The following is a 22,511-nucleotide window of genomic DNA, read 5'->3' as shown; positions in this document are numbered from 1 at the left end:
GAAATCCTGGTGACCATGCAGGGATTTTAATCCTTGACCAGAAGATGGTGGGGTCAGGACTTTGGAACCACGGGATACCAAGTAGGACTTTGTACGGGAGCAGTGATGAGGAAGGGAATGCTTTCTTGGCAGAAGGTTCCCATGATGAGAGTGAGTGGTGCTGTGATGTGCGTGATAGTGCCGGTTCCCAATGATCGTTTATCCAAGGCTTGGACCAGAAAATGAGAGGAGGGTGTGCGGTGATGTTCAGGGACGATATGCCCTGCAGCACCGGAGTCCACTAGAGTCGTAGAGACAATACCTGAGAGACAGCCAGCCAGAGAAATGGAAGCCAGGAAGGGTTTGGCGGAAAACGATGATGAAGGAATACTCATGCCTACCCTGGGTGATGGATGATCACGGGGCCGTCCCTCATCCCCAGTGGACTTCGGGATGGGACGTATCAGACACACACTCCTCGCCGCAATAGGGACACAGCCCCAGTCGTCTCCGGCAACGTCACTCTGCCACAGAGGGGTGTGTGACCCCTATCTCCATGGGTTCAGGCTCTGCCTCAGGAAGGCCAAAGGAGGAGGACGAGGGGTGCGCCGGCTCTCGCAAAGAAGGTTGTCCAGACGGATGGCCATCACGATGAGCGAGTCCAGGGAAAGGATGTCGTCCCAGCATTCCAACTCCATCTGGACCTTCTTGCGCAGTCCTTTTCGGAATAGGATGGGGAGCGCCGGCTCATCCCAATCCGCTGTAGGCTGCCACGGTCCGGAAGCTGACAGCGTACTCCACACCGGTCTGGGCACCCTACCAGAGTTGGAATAGTCGCTCACCTCCCGCTCTACCCTCCGGTGGATGGTCGAAGACAGCCCTGAACAGAGCCGTGAACCCCTCCTCTCTCCTAGATGGCTGTAGCCCACTCCAACACCCAACCCAGTCAGCAGGGAAATGACTGTGGCTCCCGTCTGATGGGCGAAATAGAGGGAGCACTGGAGTAGGAAGACACAGCATTTGGATGGAGTCCCGGCATATTTGTCCGGGAGGGACAGTTGGGCATCGCTGATCTGGGCGGACTGCTGGGTAGGCTGGGGGACTGACTCGCTGGGACGACTCGTGGTAGAAGGCCCTCCACGATTTAAAGGTGAATCCTCTTTAGTGGTGTCGAGGCGGTGGAGGACGCGGAGGACCTCATCCATAGCCTCACCCAGTTTCGCCAGCTGATTGTGATGTTGGCAAAGTAGGTGACCCTATTCATCGATCGTCTGGGAGATGTCTTTCTCTTCTGCTGCTTCCATATTTAGAGGCCGTAGTCTGTCACATATACGCAGGGAGTCAGGAAGCAGGTGCAGATGGTGTGTTTAATACTAATAAACATGAAAAAAATACAAAACAGGAGAAGCGTACTGAACGTAACCGAAACCAATACTGCCTGATGACTAAGGCTAAAGAGGGCTATGTGAAGAAAGAGAAATCAGGGTGGTGATGAAGTCCAGGTGTGCGTAACAATGGGGAGCAGGTGTGCGCAAAGATGGTTGTCAGGTGTGCACAATGTGGGTTTCCAGGACCGGTGGTTAGCAGACCTGCGGCACTGTATTTGTAGCATGTCCCTTTAAAATGTGGAGAAAGAGTGATTCATTTTCCTTTCACATAAGCAGGCCTTTGATGGCACATACTTTGAAGCATATGCTTTGAGATATGCAAAGGCAACTGCATGCTGCATGTGACCCCATGTGGTTTTGTGAGGTTACAAAAAAGTTGTAAAAATATGCTTCAGAAATGCATTATACAGCCTTGGTCATACGACTCAATGAGTGTAGTCGAACACTGAACAAAAATATAAATGCAACATGTAGAGTTTTGGTCCAATGTTTCATGAGCTGAAATAAAAAAATCCCTGAAATGTTCCATACGCACAAAATGCTTATTTCTCTCAAATATGGTGCAAAAATAGTTTACATCACTGTTAGTGAGCATTTTTCCTTTGCCAAAATAATCCATCCACCTGACAGGTATGGTATATTAAGAAACTGATTAAACAGCATGACCATTATCCCCTTGTGCTGGGGATAAAAAAAAAGGCCACTTAAAAAAAAACACACAACACAATGACACAGATATCTCAAATTTTGAGGGAGCGTGCATTTGGAATGCTGACTGCAGCAATGTCCTCCAGAGCTGTTGACAGAGAATTTAATGTTAATTTCTCTACCATAAGCCACCTCCAATGTTGTTTTAGAGAATTTGGTAGTTCACCCAACCAGCCTCATCCGGCTTCCTCACCTGTGGGATTGCCCTTTTGTGGGAAAAACCTTATTCTGATTGGCTGGGCCTGGCTCCCCAGCATGTGGGCCTGGCTGCCAAGTCGGTGGACCTATGCACTCCAAGACACACCCATGGCTGCATCCCTGCCCAGTCATGTGAAATCCATAGATTAGGGCCTAATGAATTTATTAGAATTGACTGATTTCCTGTTATGAACTGTAAAGTCGGCTACACAAAATCAGTAAAATCTTTGGAATTGTTGCATGTTGCGATTATATTTTTGTTCAGTATAGATGTTTATGAGCCGTTGCTGACGCCTATGTCATGCATGATAATGCATTCTGCATAGCTTATAACGCATAATAAACCAGTGGAGGCTGCTGAAAGGAGGACAGCTTATGGCCGGAACAGATCGAATGGAATGGCATCAAACACATTCTACTGATTCCTCTCCAGTCATTACCACGAGCCTGTCCTCCACAAGTGCCAAAATTATTGCCCATTACCAATGTTTTTCCAAGCAAATATACACTATGTCTCCTTTGTTAAACTATTCATTCCCTGGCTGCAACAACATCAACAATGTGTAATTTCTTGCAATTTTGAGATTGTGTGATCCTGTCTAGTCTAGTCGAACAGTCATCAGTGTGTCTCGTGGGTTGTAAAAACACTAAACCCAGTCATGTTTGCCCTAGTTTTGCGAGTTGTGGTGACATGCTCATAGCCCACGATCAGTGTCTTTGATGCGCACAGACAGCAAATCTAAGAGGTGCAAGAAAACATCATGGATTCTAAGCAAATTTTAGCTCTCATCGTGCTGTACAAAAGCTGTGTGTGGGGTAAATAAATCAACGTGGAATGGCAACCCTTTAAATGTATTCTTTCCCTTTTAAGGTCTTCATATTCATACATTTGATTGAACACATATCTTTCCATATCTTGTCCCCAATGTAAAACATATAGCCTAACAGTAATCGCATTATTTCATCTTATCCAAAAATATATCATGGGCAATTTACACACCAAACTATTCTCAATGTCCCATATACAAAACCTAGTTGAGTCTTTAAAGGGTCTTGGGCTATTGGACAGAGGACACAAATCCATGTATTTTCCTGAAGCCAAAATGCACTTTGATGTTGTGCCCATTCAGTCAAAACGCCTCCATATCTAACACAAAAATATATCATGGGCAGCCTCCACTGGTTTATTATGCATTATAAGCTATGCAGAATGCATTGTCACGCATGACATAGGCGTCAGCAACTGCTCAATAACTTCTATACTGAACAAAAATATGAAAGCAACCTGCAACAATTTCAAAGATTTTACTGATATTGTGTAGCCGATTTTACAGTTCATAATAGGAAATCCAGTCCATTCTAATAAATTCATTAGGCCCTAATCTATGGATTTCACATGACTGGGCAGGGATGCAGCCATGGGTGTGTCTTGGAGGGCATAGGTCCACCCACTTTCTGGATGTTCTTGTCATTTCATGGTCTATCTAGGGACAGGCATCGGCAATGTAATTTAGTGCAAGCTAACATGATATGGTGCAATGCATCTTACTTACCACGTTTCCATCCACAGTTTTGTGCAAGTAAAGTCATACAGTATAAAAAAAAATCACAACAGCTGTGATGGAAACAGGAAGTTTTGGTAAGATTTTCTAAATGCAGACAAATAATTTGTCCGTTCGACATGGTGGGATCTGACAGGTTGTTTAAATCATTAATTATGCGAGAAATGACGGTGGGAACACCTTTATGCGCAAATATTGATATAATAACTATCATATCGATATAAACTTGGAGTTATGCGATGATATGGTGTGTGGTCCTCCCTCTACGACACGGGAAACCATGCAGTTTATTGGGCCTGCAGATTACATGAATTATGATGAACTTCACAAGGTGGTGAAAGTGCACAGTGATGAGCTTGATGCTCTTTTCCAATCAATATTGAGGGTCTTATTCTGGTGACATGATTTTTATTTATTTGATTTAGTTCACCTTTCTGCTCATGATGATCAATGCTCGACAGCCATTTTGACAAATACAAATATTTTCACTGTTATCCACATAATAATGTCATCATGTAGACTAGCCTACCTGCACAGCCCACCCACATTGTATCTGCCAGCTGTTGGCTAGAGTGCACGTGCCAAGTCCAGAGTAGATTTGATATTTAACACGACAGTTTTCTGTGACAAAACGATCGGTCGAGTGGAAAATGCGATGAGAACACATTGAACTTTAGATTTTTGTTCGGTAGATGAAAACTTAAGTGAAAAAGTACATTTTCTGTGCACTACATCAACATGCACTGATTGTTTTTATCCTGAACAAGTTGGTTTGCTGGAAACACACAACCAGTGGGAAAATGCGCATATTTTTTTTATACAGATTTTAGAACATTAACATCTGTTGCCAATTAGATAGAAATGTACAACAGTAGCTTCCATGTCAATGTTATTCCATCTGTCCCTAGTCAAACATTCATAATAACAACACACACACACACTTTCCCCCCCCCCTCCACCAATATGTCCTCCCTGCTCCTTCCCATAGATGGAAAGGCTTGAGGGTGCCAGGATGACTTAATGTTAAGGGAGAGCACATTACATAAGGGCATCAGGACATCATTACCCCAATGCCAGCCAGGGAGAGAAGAAGCCATCACTCCCATGTCCCCCTCCCTCCACCAGCCCCAGCAGCCTGAGAGGGGTGCCCATCAGCCGTCTGCGTCTCATTACATGAAGTTCATCCTGGCCTTCAGCCTCCTGCTGACATTCAATTAAAGCCTTTAATTTGCCAGTTGTTTGCTCTGCTCTCCGCCACTCTCCCTCCCCGCTGCGGCCCACTGTTGTTGGGTAATTATTCCGAACTATGTCCTTCCGATCGTTTAATATATTTATGAACCATGCCGCTGCGGTGGGTAAGAAACACTTGCCCCTTGCTGGCTTCTTGCCTGCCTCTCATGTCACTATGGTAGGAAATAGGCCCTCAATGCTGTATTGTATGAATCATACCCAATCATACCCAACCTGTGAGAAAGGAGTCACATGTACATTACTGTGTACGTGCCCTCTGTTCTGCCCAAAGACCTCTTGACATATTGCAATGGTAGAGTGGTGCGATTGACCACTGAGTTCTGTGTCAAAGTAGAATCATTCCCCGTGGAATAGTATAATTTCTGAAATTGATTACCTCATTTAGGGGCTGGCATTCTTTTCATGTCTAATTAAGTACTACCTTGACTGATTAAACACTTCAAGCTGGTTGCATCCAACTGACCATTCCCAAACACTATCTGAATGTAAATCCTCTTCAAATGAACATGTGCTTGCTGTTAAACTACTTAAAGAGACATTACACTCCAAAATCAAACTTTGTCAAATGTTTTCAAACCTCAATGTGGTCTTATGTTGAGATAAATCAATGTCCCAGGCATTTATTTTTTAGATCCATCTATTTTGTAGATCCACCTGTATGCCACAACCTCAAATGAAAGGTAAATATGAGGACCATATCATTTGATAGTTGTCATGATGCCCTGGTAGCAGCCTAGACAGAGAGCTCCTGTACATTTGAACATATTTAGTGGCCGTTTTATCCATTGTTTTTGGGACCAACATTTTGGTTTTTGATAACAATTTGTTTTTATTGCATTTTTCTGGTGGTTTTGAGCCAAGGATTTTCCCAACGAACCACATCCATGAATGCAAGTAAAATGCTGTCATATGTCCCCAACTATTAATGTAAAGGTTGGTTTAGCTGTTCTCTCAGTTTTTCTATTGGTTGTGAGGTCACAGTTTGGCTAATGTTGGATCTTTGTGAATCCTACTACAAAGTGATAAGGCTTTTCATCTTCAGCACTACAGTTGTGTCTCACACAGTTGTCTGAACACACGTCTGTTTGTTTCTCAGTTTGTCCGTCTGCGTGTGCTTTCTGGCCAATAACCTTCACTCAGCAAAACAAGGTTTTTCCTCAACGTGTTTGTTGGGATTTACTAATGGTCCTTGCAGTACTGTAGATGTTTTGTAAGATATATGATATGAAGGATGGTACAACACAAATAGTGTTCACATTATTTTGAAGCAAGGTTCTCTGACCGTTGTCTACTTCACAAATAACAGTACCAAAAGCTTTTCCAATAATAATAAGTTGTGGGGTGCTTCTATTTGTCCTGTTACACACAAGTGTGAAATGCAAATGTGTTTCTTGCATTTCCCAACTCCCCCTGAGACACCGGCAGGGAGTGGGGTCACAGCTAGGGCTGTGGCAGTCATGAGATTCTGTCAGCCGGTGATTTTCTAAGCAAAAAAACTGCCCGTCTCACGGTAATTGACCGTTAAAATCTCCTTGCTTCCTCACATAGCCTCCGTTTTTAAAAAGCATAATAAATCAATTGAATACAGTCGACACCATCACAATAAATCCATTATTTATTTTAGACAGGTCTGAAGATACATGATTAAAATAAAATGTAGTCTATTTCAGAAGAACAGAATAGTAAACTCCTTATGCTAGGCCCTGACATGGCTATGCCATATGGCTGTGGGCTACACTAGTTCATTTAGCAGACAAGATTTGCTTAGAACTCTGTGGGATAATTTTGTTATTATTTTATAGTATGAATAATACAATTCAACAGCTGAATAAAATAGAAAGGATCTTTTCTCCAAAAGATTTCCAAGGAAGTGAGCGCAGGCGGCTATTCTGTGTTGAGTGGCTAACAAAGAAACAGGTCCTCCTATATGCTTAATTTAGAGAGTTATTCATGCAACTTCACTTGTGATACAAATGTTGGGCTATATGTTTTGATTTTTAATACATTCTAAGGCTGATGATTTGAAAAAAGTTGCATGTAAGGTATGAGCTCTGATTTGCTAATGCCCATCATGTGATCGGGTCCTTCTCACAGGCACCTCAGCAAAGAAGTAGGCTACAAGTGAAGACAGACACATCGAGGACGCAACTGCGAGCATCCCTCTTTTCAAATTCTGAGGCACGTATTGAAGGTGTTAGAAGAACTGTCCACATTTAGCCTACTTTTAATCAGCCAACAAGATAAGTAATCCTAACGAACAGCAAAAGCACTAGCTTATGTTAATCTAATATCCACCATACTACAAAGGTTTACCTATTCTATTGGTCAACTTGTCCTTCTATTTTTTTAAGCAATTATGCTGATGCAACAGATAGGAGACAAGCGCAGGAATACATCATGTTTTTTTTTCTTTTCTCCACCCAAACAAAAGAGCGAGATGTAAAACCTCAAAACAATACATGGGACATGACCAGTAAAACAAGTGCACTATAACACGTAGCATGGAAGCTGATACAACAGCACAGGTACTCACAAGACCAACGGACATGGTAAAAACAACCAACAAAGACAATGGGGAACAGAGGACACATAATCTGGGGAATTGGGAACCAGGTGCGCGTAATGAGACAAGACAGTCCGGGGTTGGTGGTAATGAAACCAGTTCAGTCATGCCTGGAAGGCCAGTGACGGTATCCGCGACAGTTAACAGAATATATGATTTAGCCTATTAGTAATTTAGCCTATTAAACACAAAAACTTTGTTTCGAGGAAGAATTAGGCAGGTCTGATGTTGAAAAAAAGAGGAAAATCTTGCCTACTTTACCATATTTTCTTTTCTTTAAGAAAAAGTAGTGTGTAGTTCCTGTAGTTAGCTGCCTTCACTGCTACATAACAAAAAAGTTAATAACTACTTAAAACACCAAGATTTGAATTGAGTTAAACTACCAAGCTACTAAAAAGTGTAGTTAAATTACTAGTTAAACTAGATGTAGTTCACTACTCCCCAACGGTGAGAACTAGTGGGGATACATGACGCATAGTGAGAGAGGAGGGGGGGACACGGACTGCATGATCAAATCAGAACCAAACCCAGAGGCAAAAAAGAGAAGTGAGCTTTCTCTCTTCTCCCTCTCCAGCCCCAGCCGAGCTGCCTCCACGACTTCAAAACCCCAGCACAGCCACTGAGGAGGAGCAGCTTCAAACAGGTCCCTCAAGCATTGTACTATGTTTGTGTAGTGACAGCCAGGAGGGCCACTCTGCATGTTATCAACATTGTTGTGAACAAGAATAACGCTACCAGAATTCTCTTTGATACACACAAAGAGAGCATTTCAAGTTGCTAGTTATCTCAGGTTGTCCTCCTTCAAAACACACATACTGTAAACAACCAGCTAGGCTAGTCCTGCAAAATCAACCTCTCATTGGTTTGGATAGTCTTGATGGCTGATGTACAGTATATGACATCTGGGACGGATATTGCTGAAAAGAAGGACGATTTCAATATGTCAAAGTTTTAGGAGAATATGCCATCAACGTCCCACCAAACATACACAGAACCTGATTGCCATGTTCTCAGAATATAATATATTAATATTCTAGACACATTTCATGGGAATGTTGCAGGAGCATGTATGTGTATCAGACCCACAGAAATGTTTTCCCCCCAAAAAATGGTTTCATTACAAGCGTTGTTAATGTTGCCGAGCCCATCAAGGCCCTGATTGGTGAAGAGCTAATCCACTCACAGCTCTTTGTCTGTTGGCAAGGTTACGGACACACACAGTGCTTTTAAAACAGTGTTTTTTATTCGAGATGACATTTTCTTCTGCAAAATGCACCAAAAATTCATTTTAAAAATAATTTTTCTTTCAGTGTTGGAAAAACTACTCAGAAAATATAGTTTACCAAGGTACCAATTAATTCACAACAGCTCCATTGAATAAAAATAGAGTTTACTTAACTGAAGTTCATTTGAAAAACAAGTTACTTCGTGAAAATTCTTCCTATCTAAATCTGAAATGTCATGGACTACAAATTGCAAGAACAGATAACTCTGGAGTCAGATATTAACAGAGGATGTATTTTGTCTTATTAATCGCAAAAACTGTTCGAATTAGGCAGGTCTGATGCTGAAAAATAAAATTATTGCCTACTTACCCATATTTTATTACAATTTTGCCAAAAATGTAGTGTGTAGTTACAGGAGTTAGCTAAACCGCTTAATCTCAAAAAAAGTAATTAACTACTGAAAACATTAACAAGATTCAAATTTAGTTCAACTACCACCAAGCTACTACAAACTGTAATCCAACCATTAGTTTAGCTATGTGTAGCTCACAACTCCCCAACACTGATTTCTCAGACCCTTTGCTATGAGACTCAAAATTGAGCTCAGGTGCATCCTGTTTCCATTGATCATCCTTGAGAGGTTTCTACAACTTGATTGAAGTCCACCTGCGGTAAATTCAATTGATTGGACATGATTTGGAATATATAAGTTCCCACAGTGGACAGTGCATGTCAGAGCAAAGATCAAGCCATGAGTTGGAAGGAATTGTCCGTAGAGCTCCGAGACAGGATTGTGACGAGGCACAGATCTGTGGAAGGGTACCAAAAAATGTCTACAGCATTGAAGGTCCCCAAGAACACAGTGGCCTCCACCATTCTTAAATGGAAGAAGTTTGGAACTACCAAGACTCTTCCTAGAACTGGCTGCCAGACCAAGCTGAGCAATTGAGGGAGAAGGACCTTGTTCAGGGAGGTAACCAAGAACCTAATGGTCACTATGACAGAGCTCCAAAGTTCCGCTGTGAAAATGGGAGAACCTTCCAGAAGTACAGCCATCTCTGCAGCACTCTACCAATCAGGCCTTTATGGTAGAGTGGCTACACAAAGCCACTCCTTAGGGAAAGGTAGATGACAGCCCACTTGGAGTTTGTCAAAAGGACTCTCAGACCATGAGAAACAAGATGATCTGGTCTAGTGAAACCAAGATTGAACTCTTTGGCCTGAATGCCAAGTGTCATGTCTGGAGGAAATCTAGCACCATTCCTGGTGGTGGCAGCATCATGCTGTAGGGATGTTCTTCAGTTTCTCATTGGCAGAGGACTGGGAGACTAGTCAGGATCGAGACAAATACGAACTGAGAAAAGTACAGAGCGATTATTGATGAAAACCTGCTCCATGAAGGTTCAGTTTCCAACAGGACAACGACCCTAAGCACACAGCCAAGACAACGCAGGATTGGCTTTGGGACAAGTCTCTGATTGTCCTTGAGTGGCCCAGCCAAAGTCCGGACTTGAACCCGATCGAACATCTGTGGAGAGACCTGAAAAAAGCTGTGCAGCGATGCTCCCCATTCAACCTGACAGAGATTGAGATGATCTGCAGAGAAAAATGTGAGAAACTCCCCAAATATAGGTGTGCCAAGCTTGTAGCGTCATACCCAAGTAGACTCAAGGCTGTAATCGCTCCCGAAGGTGCTTCAACAAAGTACTGAGTAAAAGGTCTAAATTGTGATATTTCAGTTTTCTATTTTTCAGAAATTTGCAAAAATGTCTAAAAATCTGTTTTCGCTTTGTCATTACGGGGTATTGTGTGTAGATTGATGAGGAACATTTTTTATTGAATCAATTTCAGAATAAGGCTGTATCGTAACAAAATGTGGAAAAGGTCAAGGGGTCTGAATACATTCCAAATGCACTGTAAATCCCGTCTTGGAGCGTCTTAACAAAATAAAACAAAAATGTTTAGGCTGACTTCATCCAGTGTCCAGAAGAATGTATTTGCTTGGCATGCACATATTTAATGAGATATGCCCTCCCCGGTAACTATTCCCCAGGTCGTTGCTGTAAATGAGAGTCAATTTACCTGGTAAAATAAGGCAAACATTAATAAAACCTTCAATAAAATGTCATCGAATTTGCATATTATAAGACAATATTTCCCCAAATGTTAAATCCAAAAGTCTTATAATAAGTCTTATATTTGTGTCCACACTCAACTGGTACAAGTTTATTGTCATATGATAAAGGGGGGGGGGGGGGGGAAATCCTTATTAGGTTGTAGTTCCTGGCCTTAACAGAGCTGAGATTGACTTCAAAACACACATTTGAAGAAGACAAGGGAGAGATGCTCAGCTATATAGAATGAATAGATATTGATAATTTATGAGAGGTAGTGAAATGTGGTCAAAATTTGCCTTCTGGTAGGCCGTCATTGTAAATAAGAATTTTCTCTTAACTGACTTGCCTAGTTAAATAAAGGTTAAATAGATCAGTTAGGGGTGTTGTATATGTTGCCAAATACTGACATTAAGATATTGTATATTGCTAAGAACGTGAGAGTAGTGTGACTCCCCTAGTGGGTCTCAAACCAATGCCACCAGCATCAATGATGAACACCCTAGCTACTGTCCCAAAAAGGGATATGCCCCACCAACATTAGACAACTATATAAAAAGCCATAAAATGGCAAAAAGAAGAAAATTTCATCAATGATGAGAGAATATTCAGATTAACTGATGACTGAGAAAGACATGATCGAAATGCCGGGAACCTCCCAGGGGAGGACATGTTGCATAATAATGACTGTATAAATTAACATGCACAATGTAATCATGGATGTCAAAGTGTGCCAAATATGTCATTTGAAAACACTATGTTAAACGCGTTGTGTGAGTGTCCCTGACCTTGCCAACAGACAAAGCGCTGTGAATGTATCAGTGGTTCACCAATTAAAGCCTTGATGGGCTTGGCCACAGTAACGAGGGGTGATGTGTAATGATGAAGAAAAAAAAATGGGGTGGAGAATGTTTCTTTGGGACCATCAAGTGAAGTCCTCACAACTTCTAAACAGGAATGTTCATGAAACCTGTCTAGAACATGAGTATCTTATATTTTGAGAACATGGCAACCCTATTCTGTGTAAATTTGGTGGGACTTTGATGGAATATTTTCCTAACCCTTAGAAAACTGGACACAGGAATGTTCTTGCAACATTCCCATGAAGTGTGTCTAGAACATTCATTTAAAATATTCTGAGATCAAGGAAATTGCGTTCTGGGTAGGTTTTGTTTGACATTAAGGGAATAGTCTGTTGGGAAAAGTCCTTGCTCGTCGTTAGAACATTCCTATGAAAACGTTAGGTGAGAGTGAGACTCTAAAGTTGTGGGAACGTTTGTTGTTAGCTGGGCCTCCCACCACTTTCTAACAGATGATTTGTGTCGTTGTTCGTCTGGGATGGGGGAGCCACTCGACCTCCCTTCAAATACCTCTGAGGTGGTTTGATTGTTCAAACACGATGCCGCTAAGCTAGTACATTTTATTTCAAATTCCAAACACTCAAAAGAAACAGAAACAACGAGCTCTGAGATAAAGTTAGGGTATTCTGACCTTATTCGTTACATCATTACCCATGAATCTTTGTGGTATCAGCAGTATGAGACCAGGGGAGGTTACGCTGTCACTTGTTGCTTATCTATTTCTGCTCATGTTGGCCATCAATGACTACTTTCCCTAATAGATTTGACTGGTATGTTTCTGCCTTAGTCATTCTGTGGTCCAAATGGCACCCTATTTTTTTTATATAGTGCATTTGTTTTGACCAGGGCCCATAGGGGGAATAGGGTAGGGAATAGAGTGCCATTAGGACACAACCATTGAACCCTGATAGCAATATAATTGTATGGATCTTACCGTGAATCTCCATCCCATCTGATTGACATAATAGTCATTTTCAAGAACAAAATGTGGGAGCAGATTCTAAGAATAAGGGAGAATGTGCAATGGAGACACTAAGTGCTGAATGTTTGGGTCACAAATAAGGTCATATTCTAATAGCCAGCTGGGTTGGGGACAGCTGTAGGCTCTCTGCTGAGACACACTGCTGCGGCACAACCAGTTCACTGAGCATAGGACACACTGCACATCACACAGTAAATAAACACACACTCATGTGCACACATACAGACAGCAAATACACACACAGATACGCACATTTGCACAGATACACACACACACACACACACACACATACACCCACACTTACGAAGATAAACACGCAGCACAGGGAAAAGTAAACCCCAGGCATGTTGTAAATCCGGAGTGTCACACGAGGGAGAGATAACCGTCTTCCTGCCTCAGCTCTGGCCATGTGATCCCCATCATCACACCACGAGCCCTAATTACCTGTAAGGGACAGTGGGACACTCTAATCCTACTGGACCCCAATGCTGTAAAAACAAACACGGTATGATGCTACGGACAACGGGTTTGAATAAAAATAAATATGCCTGCCTGTCATTAGACAAAATGCTGTAAAACTGGTACTGTACTTTGCAATAGTGTAGCCTCACCCACTGCGGCTCTAGTATTGACAGTTACAACACTACCATCTTGTGGAGGTAGATAGAAGGCAAAACTGTGTAGTTCAACTGCTCCAAGGTGAATACAGTAAATCGGCCTAGCCCTGGAGCCCATGATGCATTTTCCTTGATGTAATTAGCAAAGACTTCATTAGCTATAATTGCTGTGCACATGGATACACTTTAAGAGAGTTATTTCCAAGGCTCTTCTGAATTTTTTTGGGGGGGGTGACTTATTGTGATGTCTTGTAATAACTGACTCAAGTGGTTAAGCAAGCTTCAGTCAGTGGATGGTTTCATGACCTAGATTTGTTCATGGTGGTAGCGAACGTGGAATGTTTTGGTACACTACCTTTATTGACGGGTAAGGGGCTGGTAGGTGGTGAAGTGAGTCCTCATCTCACCTTAGAACTTACAAAGTATATCTATATCAGGGAGGGGCAACTTTGATGGGGTGGGGGCCACAAAAAATAGGAACTCATTAAGGGACCACAGTGACTCATGGGTCTGCATACCCACATCCATACTCACACATGCAGTCAGAGCCGACCTTAACCTTTTGCGGGCCCTAAGCATTTTGTTTGCAGTTTTACAGCTAATTTCCTGCAATTCTACACATTTTGCCATGGGGGGTAGAGAAATGTTTGCCGTTTTTAATATGATATCTGAGTGAGAGTGACAAAATCAATGGGGGACCCCTGGTCGGTAATTCAACAATGATTATTACAAGTTTAGATAGCTGACCACTAAACTAATTTACCAATCTGAACAATGTTAGCTGACATGTACTAATTAAGTGACTGTCAGTGACTTAACAAGAGAAAAAAAACACAAGATTGCACCTTGTGTATTCTAATATTCTAATTCTCAACAGTAAGTTCAGACCTCGACTGAGTCCCTAAACAATATATATACTGTACATTTATTTATTTACTTTGTAAATTGATCCTCAGGCCTATAAAAAGGTGGCTATGTTGCCCATCCACATCCGGGATCTATATGACAGGCTATGGCCATATAAGCATATACTGTATAATTTGATATACAGAAGAATATACATAACTGTCTTATGATTTATATTATCTTGTTTGATATTGTAAATTGAATTGTGTGTTGTTGCAATAGTAATCCTGCTCATGTACATGTACAGTTGAAGTCGGAAGTTTACATACACCTTAGCCAAATACATTTAAACTCAGTTTTTTCCACAATTCCTGACATTTAATCCTAGCAAAAATTCCCTGTCTTAGGTCAGTTAGGATCACCACTTTATTTTAAGAATGTGAAATGTCAGAATAGTAGAGAGAATGATTTATTTCAGCTTTTATTTCTTTCATCACATTCCCAGTGGGTCAGAAGTTTAAGTGTGCCTTGAATTCTAAATAAATCACAGAAAGTGTAACCAGCAAAGCACCCCCACACCAGTGCACCTCCTCCTCCATGCTTCACGGTGGGAGCCACACAGGCGGAGATCATCCGTTCACCTACTCTGCATCTCACAAAGACACGGCGGTTGGAACCTAAAATCAAACATTTGGACTCATCAGAACAAAGGATAGATTTCCACTGGTCTAATGTCCATTGCTCGTGTTTCTTGGCCCAAGCTAGTCTCTTCTTGTTATTGGTGTCCTTTATTAGTGGTTTCTTTGCAGCAATTCAACCATGAAGGCCTGATTCACAGTCTCCTCTGAACAGTTGATGTTGAGATGTGTCTGTTACTTGAACTCTGTGAAGCATTTATTTGGGCTGCAATTTCTGAGGCTGGTAACTCTTAATGAACTTATCCTCTGCAGCAGAGTTAACTCTAGGCCTTGCTTTCCTGTGGCGGTCCTCATGAGAGCCAATTTTGTCATAGCGCTTGATGGTTTTTGTGCACTTGAAGAAACTTTCGAAGTTCGTGAAATTTTCTGGATTGACTGACTTTCATGTCTTAAAGTAATGCCGGTGTGTCATTTATCTTTGCTTATTTGAGCTGTTCTTAGCATAAGATGGACTTGGTCTTTTACCAAATAGAGCTATCTTCTGTGTACCACCTCTTCCTGATTGTCTCAAACGCATTAAGCAGGAAAGACATTTCACAAATTAACTTTTAACAAGGCACACCTGTTAATTGAAATGCATTCCAGGTGACGACCTCATGAAGTAGGCATTTGTTCACTTTCCATCATGGATTTGTAACAAAGCTATTGAATATGGTGGAAAACACCCTCAACTAACGTCTATAATTGTGCAATGACTTGTGAGAATGAGAATGTTATGGTGAGATTATTATTCACTGAGCATAGAAAAACATTCAAATTAATTGGACTATTAACTATGGCCTTTGTGCTAAACTTAAAAAACTATTGCAGGATTTCAAACAACCGTGCTGATGAAGCTGGAAACAATTATCGAGAACTAGGTGGAACTCCTGACAATTCAGCGACAGCTGCTAGCCGCTGGAGTGCAGGACCTGCCAGGAGAAGTCCTGCAAAGACCTTGTAGGACCAAGGAAGAGTGGAAGACCTCAGCAAATGTCTGGAGGAGGCCACCACAAGAAAAACAATCAGTTGTAAATCACAGTATTTAGGATGATGGGATAACTGCCACTCAATTTTGTCTGTCATTTTAGATCCATTACTTCCGTTCCCTGGTGGGAAGGGACCTTAACACCATGGTGTGCAAGGTCCTCTGCAAAATTGCTACCAATGTCATCAAACACTACAGCTTGAGAGGGAGGAGGGAGAAGCGGTCCTTCCAGGACCTTGTGATTTGCAGGTTAATAACCAGTAGGTTCAATACTAACATACACTGAGTGTACAAAACATGAAGAACACCTTCCTAATATTGAGAGCAGGTGTTCATAATGTTTTCTACACTCAGTGTATATGTCTGTCTAGGGTTACAAAATGTGGGAAATTTCAATAAATTCCATGGTATTCTTGAATGCCGGTTGACGGAGGGAATGAGCAGGGAATCCAGAATTTTCCAACCAGGATTTCTAGGAAACCAGGGAATTGAAGATGGTGCCCCACCAAAATCAAGCGAAGAAACAGGTTTGTTTTCACACTACAGAACAAAACTGAGCTAAGCTTTACTGGGCTGGCATTGTTACACATTGAACACAATTGCAATATCATTCCTAGGGTTCTAATTAGCCACTTGATACACGGGTTACTGATAGACTGTTTTATGAAGCACCTCTCCATCTCCTCCATGCATCAAATGAGATTTGCCTGTAGAGTCTAAGACATTGGGGGAAGGGGGGTGCTAAGCTAACATATGGATTTTTTTAAAGATGGTCATACTATGGATCATTTAGCTATTTGATTTGGAATATTTGGACCCCTTTAGGTATAAAACATTTTTACTACAGTTTTGGCAAGTCGGTTAGGACATCTACTTCATGCATGACACAAGTCATTTTTCCAGCAATTGTTTACAGACAGATTATTTAACTTATTGAATCACAATTCCAGTGGGTAAGAAGTTTACATGCACTAAGTTGACTGTGCCTTTAAACAGCTTGGAAAATTCCAGAAAATGTCATGGCTTTAGAAGCTTCTGATAGGCTAGTTGACATAATTTGAGTCAATTGGAGGTGTACCTGTGGATGTATTTCAAGGCCTACCTTCAAACTTAGTGCCTCTTTGCTTGACATCATGGGAAAATCTAAAGAAATCAGCCAAGAAAAATTGTAGACCTCCACAAGTCTGGTTCATCCTTGGGAGCAATTTCCAAATGCCTGAAGGTACCACGTTCATCTGTACAAACAATTGCACGCAAGTATAAACACCATGGGACCATGCAGCCGTCACACCGCTCAGGAATGAGACACGTTCTGTCTCCTAGAGATGAATGTACTTTGGTGTGAAAAGTGCAAATCAATCCCAGAACAACAGCAAAGGACCAAAAATAAAAGCCAGACTACGGTTTGCAACTGCACATGGGGACAAAGATCGTACTTTTTGGAGAAATGTCCTCTGGTCTGATGAAACAAAAATAGAACTGTTTGGCCAGAATGACCATCGTTATGCTTGGAGGAAAAAGGGTGAGGCTTGCAAGCCAAAGAACACTAAGCACAGGGGTGGCAGCATCATGTTGTGGGGGTGCTTTGCTGCAGGAGGGACTAGTGCACTTCACAAAATAGATGGCATCATGAGAAAATAAAATTATGTGGATATATTGAAGCAACATCTCAAGACATCAGTCAGGAAGTTAAAGCTTGGTCGCAAATGGTTCTTCCAAATGGACAATGAGCCCAAGCATACTTCCAAAGTTGTGGAAAAATGGCTTAAGGACAACAAAGTCAAGGTATTGGAGTGGCCATCACAAAGCCCTGACCCCAATCCTATAGAGAATTTGTTATTTGAAATAAATAAAAGCTGAAATAAATAAGTATCTCTACTATTCTGACATTTCACATTCTTAAAATAAAGTGGTGATCCTAACTGACCTAAGACAGGGAATTTTTCGTAGGATTAAATGTCAGGAATTGTGAAAAACTGAGTTTAAATGTATTTGGCTAAGGTGTATGTAAACTTCCAACTTCAACTGTACATGGTTGAACCCAACCATTTATTGGGGTCTGATTGAGACATGGGCTGAATGCCTAAGAGAGTCAGGGGTCTGGAGGGGGATTAATATTGTCCTTGGTCCTCCTGTGTGTATATCCTATCCTTAGGCTGCAGATTCTGAATGTGTGACATGGAATGAGAGTTTGGGTTTTATTTACAGAAAGTGACACACTGCCATCACAACCAAAGTCATTCCTACACAGAAAGTAATCAGTGCGCTTTCTGCACTGTGCAGTTTTCTTGAATCCCAACCACAGACTGGCAAAATGGCTCTTACAAAGTACACCAACAGTTGGTGACAATCATTTATCCCAGGTGGTGAAAGTCTTTCCCGGTCAGGGTTCTGCTCCCAGTCTGCATTCTGACCAATACAGCATTCTCTCTCTCTCATCACCTTTGTTTGTATGTGACATGATTTGTGTTATGTCCCGATTCTCTACCTCAGGGCTTTCTGCTCATGAAACAAATGAGGAATTAACTGTACTCCAACAACCCAAATTAAGAAGACATTGTATTATGTGTGATTATAAATGTATTAACTTGTGACACACCTCTCACATTCCCACCCAGGGACCACTTTGGGTCCTGAGCCATAGTTTTAGAAACCCTGCTCTGCCCCCCTCAGTGTTCCCCTCATTAAAGCATTGGATTGAGTCATGTTTTATTTTTCCATTCTGGTTTGGATTTAAAACCCAGAAAATGCATATGATTTCTGATTTTTCTGATCAAAGCAGTGCATTTTTTTTAAACATAAGTTAAATACCAATGAACTACCAATGCATAATGCTCAACTTTTAGGAAGGATACAATATCCTTAAGAACCATGATAATAGTATTTAATTTGTTTTACAGGTTGCGGAGGAGGTTGTGGAGGAGTGAGCCCTTGACGCCCCTGTAAGTTAGACCGTGTTCAGACAAGACAATTGTGTAATCCTGTGTGTTATGTATATGTGTGTGCCAATCAGATTGCACATTCCTCAATTTGTTACTAAAATTATAAACGTGTTAAATGTTAATATTGTATTTTTTGGTAAGATTGTATTGATTTTTTTCAAACAATACAAAACATGTACATACAAACGACAGCATACAAACGCACACAAACATCAGCGACATCACACCTGGCCAGACCCACCTGCTCCCACTCCCATCCATCTCCAGCACCCGCATCACTCTCTGCCACATGGCCTCAAACTGTACCATTTCATTTCTCTGTCACCCATGCACTTTCAATATTTAAATAATAAAGTATTTAACTTGTCCATTGTGTTAGCGATGGAGGATTAGTTGATTTCCAGTTGTGTGCATTTCTTCAAGATGATTGATGAGAAAAGTATTGTCCAACTCGTGTCTTGAAATATGCAGACAAACAGATTAAAAGTACATTTACATTGTGATACTTCTGACATACAACTCCGCCCATAACATTTGGACTTTATAGCATTCGCAGAACTCGTGGATTATTGAGTCATTGTTAGTTTTACATTTAAGACATGACTCTACCGTTGTGCTGTAGAAGGTGTGATTTTTCTGTTGTATAATAAAAATATATACAATAGAGTATACTGGATGAAGTGTATATTTTGTTAACTGAAATATCGTTAGTGATGTTCCAATATTCCCTCCATCTTGTGCCAATATGAGTTATTTTTAAGTCTTGGAAAACTTCAAACGTTCATTTTTATTCCATGAGTTTTATTTGCTCATATCAAGTCAGTTATGACCGAGTATATAAAAAAAAATGTCTTCAGTGGGGTAATTGCTATTACCGAGAATAAATATCAGAACTAACTGTTCATATTTAATTGTGCCAGCGTGTGTGTGCCAATCAGATTGTAGATTTCTCCGAACCCGTTTTATAAAACAAATTGATGACTGAAACAATTATGTTAACTGTTCAAATTTAATTGTGTAATCCTGGGTGTGTGTTTGATCCCAACTTTGTAACCTTCAGAGAACGTTTCCAGAACGTTCCCTGCTACCGTCATACAACCAGAAAACCATCCGGTTGAACCTTTAGGGACCAATGGTAACCTTCTGAGAACATTCCCCATTACCTTCATACAACCAAAAGAGAGCCTTCAAATAGCATGAAACTCTTAGGGAACATTGGCGCAACGTTCATGGAACGTTCCAAGAATGTTCTTAGAAACAAAATGTGTTATCTGAGCAGTTATTGTATACTAAATTAATGTAATATTAAATGTTCTGGTTGAAAACAACACAACACACTTGTTGCAACTTTAGCTCTAAATATGCATGGTGGAGTCTATTTTAGATATTTCCTCTAGCGTGAAGAGGGCAGACTTGAGCGCGCGTGGTCTTGGCTCACTCTTGACTATTATAGGGTTACTACTCCAATACCCTACTTCACCCTGGCTCAGCTGGCTGCACATGGTGAAAGAATTACAATACAAACTTTGAGTCAAGATAAAAAGAAGGCGGTTCTTAAATCTTCTTTGAGACCTACAAAATCTGAAGGCAAAAAGGGGACCCGATTATTCTCTTAAAACTGCTAATAATTTATGTGACAAACTCCTGGGACAAAAACTGTCGTGACCAACGCTGCAGAATGGAAATATCCAAAGGGGATGAACATTCAACTGAGCATGCTGCCAATTTACTAGGTTCACCTGGTCGAGACAATCAGATGAGACACAGTGGACAGGTCCACAAGAAGAGGTCGAACAACTGCATGGTAATTGTTGTGGTGAGTGGCATTATTGTAACTTTTCGTTACTGTAATCTAATTGTGTAGGCTATTGAATTATTAGTTCAAGGTCCAATGCAGCTTTTTGTTTTATCTTAAAATCCAAATAATTTCTAGGTAACAATTAAGCAACTTACTGGGATTTGTTTTTCAATTAAAAAGGTAAATAAACATATAGCTTGTTAGCAAAGAGCAATTTCTCAAGCAAGAATTTCGCTAGGACTGTCTGGGGGTTATCGTTTTTATCCAGCCAAACTTGTTGCAAAACCATGCCCATAAGAAAGATAGCAACTTTCAAAGCCCCGCTGACTGGTCAGAGTTCGGTTGTTCCCTGTGAGAATTAAAGGTGTGTGAGAGAAGGAAGAATGCTATACAGACCGAATCTCCACCAAAACAAAACACTGCCATCCATACCTTGCATTTTCCCGAATTTGGATATGAAGTTGCATGTCGCTTTTTCGTGAGTGATTACAGCGAGCCTGACTGACCAGATTGGTAGCTGCATTGTTTTTGGAGGTAAGTAAACTGAATTATAACAAGTGTTTTCGCTATTTTACAACGCCGATTGGGCTGATGTTGTCTAGCGTTAGCTTAGTGTGGTTAACGAAAGGTCTATTGGGAAACTTAGTTACATGACATTTCTGCTAGTTGGCAACTAAAAGATGCTGCGTAGCTAGCTCCATTGATTCACTATTACTGACAATCATGTAATGTTAGCTATCTACAATTGCTTGCAGTGAAACTGTGCACCTCCCGCAGTTCATGGCAGGCACGAGCAAACTTCGTCACAGGGAACGTCCAAACTCTGACCAATCAGCATGGCTTTGAATGTTGCTAGGTTACTCATGGGCGTGGTTTTTATTTATTTTTCATTTCACCTTTTATTTAGGTTAGGCCAGTTGAGAGCAAGTTATCATTTACAACTGCGACCTGGCCAAGATAAAGCAAAGCAGTGCGACAAAAGCAACAACACAGAGTTACACATAAACAAACGTACAGTCAATAACACAATAGAAAAAAAAATATGTACAGTGTGCAAATGTAGAAGATTAGGGAGGTAAGGCAGTAAATAGGCCATAGAGACCAATACTTACAATTTAGCATTAACACTGGAGTGATAGATGTGCAGATGAGGATGTGCAAGTGGAGATACTGGAGTGCAAAAAGATAAATAACAATATGGGGATGAGGTAGTTGGGTGTGCTATTTACAGATTGGCTATGTACAGGTGCAGTGATCAGTAAGCTACTCTGACAGCTGATGCTTAAAGTTAGAGAGGGAGATATGAGACTCCAGCTTCAGTTATTTTTGCAATTCGTTCCAGTCATTGGCAGCAGAGAACTGGAAGGAAAGGTGGCCAACTGAGGTGTTGGCTTTGGGGATGACCAGTGAAATATACCTGCTGGAGCGCGTGCTACAGGTGGGTGTTGCTATGATGACCAGTGAGCTTAGGTGGGGCTTTACCTAGCAAAGACTTATAGATGACCTGGAGCCAGTGGGTTTGGTGATGAATATATATAGCGAGGTCCAGCCAATGAGAGCAAAACGGATGGCACTGTGATATACTGCATCCAGTTTGCTGTGTAGAGTGTTGGAGGCTATTTTGTAAATGACATCGCCAAAGTCAAGGATCGGTAGTATAGTCAGTTTTACGAGGGTATGTTTGGAAGCATGAGTGAAGGAGGCATTATTGCAAAATAGGAAGCCAATTCTAGATTTAATATTGGATTGGAGATGCTTATGGGGGTGATCTGAGTGGGGAGGGGAAGAAAACTAGCTGTTATTGGCAGAGAG

At 41.2% G+C, this 22,511-nt stretch overlaps 1 protein-coding gene across 6 annotated transcripts in view; it reads left to right on the top strand.

The window, feature by feature from the left end:
- Nucleotides 1–20,296: 20,296 nt before the first annotated feature.
- Nucleotides 20,297–22,511, top strand: part of LOC110522031 (ectonucleotide pyrophosphatase/phosphodiesterase family member 1) — a 67,183-nt gene continuing 64,968 nt past the window's right edge. For 2 of the 6 annotated variants that reach the window (XR_016495352.1, XR_016495351.1), the window contains exons 1-2: nt 20,347–20,717; nt 22,042–22,137. Coding sequence is in view for 2 of the 6 variants with exons in the window: in XM_090232371.1 (XP_090088497.1) it covers nt 20,580–20,717; nt 22,042–22,137 (234 nt within the window). In the remaining 4 variants the exon portion in view is untranslated. Of the gene's footprint in view, nt 20,718–20,988; nt 21,234–22,041; nt 22,138–22,511 lie in introns of those variants that run through there. The other 4 variants (XM_090232371.1, XM_021600094.3, XR_016495353.1 and 1 more) reach the window with 4 other exon arrangements.

This window comes from Oncorhynchus mykiss, chromosome 4 (assembly GCF_057628025.1).
Source record: "Oncorhynchus mykiss isolate SJ-2025 chromosome 4, ASM5762802v1, whole genome shotgun sequence".
Classification (NCBI taxonomy): Eukaryota; Metazoa; Chordata; class Actinopteri; order Salmoniformes; family Salmonidae; genus Oncorhynchus; species Oncorhynchus mykiss.
This window is presented reverse-complemented; position numbering and strand designations above follow the sequence as displayed.